The sequence below is a fragment of the Carlito syrichta genome, unplaced genomic scaffold (genome assembly GCF_000164805.1).
Source record: "Carlito syrichta isolate Samal-C Ts95f unplaced genomic scaffold, Tarsius_syrichta-2.0.1 Scaffold153926, whole genome shotgun sequence".
NCBI classification, from domain to species: domain Eukaryota; kingdom Metazoa; phylum Chordata; class Mammalia; order Primates; family Tarsiidae; genus Carlito; species Carlito syrichta.
The window spans coordinates 1-922 of record NW_007098022.1 but is presented as its reverse complement, the minus strand read 5'-3'; the positions used below and the strand labels follow the sequence as shown (position 1 = coordinate 922).

General features: G+C 54.7%; 1 protein-coding gene across 1 annotated transcript; it reads left to right on the top strand.

Moving 5' to 3' along the window:
• Positions 1 to 87: 87 nt before the first annotated feature.
• On the top strand, positions 88 to 757 carry GSTP1 (glutathione S-transferase pi 1). The gene is given in 1 exon segment (XM_021709012.1): positions 88 to 757. A coding segment is annotated over 1 exon segment (633 nt). The 3' UTR covers positions 721 to 757.
• Positions 758 to 922: the final 165 nt, after the last annotated feature.

Below are 922 nucleotides of genomic sequence, written 5' to 3'. Positions count from 1 at the left end.
CTCGGTCTTGATTAGGTGTCCATTACATGTGCTTGTACAGTAGTAAAAACAACCTGACCAAGGTCTCGCTGCCGTCCCCTCCTCATGATGCCGCCCTATACTGTTGTCTGTTTCCCAGTTCCAGGGTGCTGTGAGGCCATGCGGATGCTGCTGGCAGACCAGGGCCAGAACTAGAAAAAAGAGGTGGTGACCAAGGACACCTGGAAGGAGGGCTCACTCAAGGCTTCCTGTCTGTATGGTCAGCTCCCCAAGTTCCAGGATGGAGACTTCACCCTGTACCAGTCCAATGCTATCCTGAGGCACCTGGGCCACACCCTGGGGCTATATGGGAAGGACCAGCGGGAGGTCCCCATGGTGTACATCGTGAATGACAGCATGGAAGACCTCCGTATCAAATACGTCAGCCTCACTTACACCAACTACGAAGCGGGCAAGGATGGTTACGTGAAGGCACTGCCTGGGCACCTGAAGCTTTTTGAGACCCTGCTATCTCAGAACTAAGGAGGCAAGGCCTTCATCATGGGCGACCAGATCTCCTTTGTCGACTACAACCTATTGGACTTACTGCTGACCCATGAGGTCCTGGCCCCCAGCTGCCTGGATGCGTTTCCCCTGCTCTCGGCCTACGTGGCACATCTCAGGGCCCAGCCCAAACTCAAGGCTTTCCTGGAGTCCCCCGAGCACGTGAACCGCCCCATCAACAGCAACGGGAAACAGTGAAGACTTGTGGGACCCTCAGGAGGAGGAGGCAGGGCCTGCTTGCCTCCCGTTCCCCAGGACCAATAAAATTTCTAAGAAAGGAAAAAAAACCCCAAAACCCTAGGCTTCTGACGCATGCATCTGTGGGGTTGGTTTCTGCTCTGGTTGGCTGGTTGAATTGTTTAGGTGAAGCCCCACTTCCATGTGTAGGAAATGGAAGGGG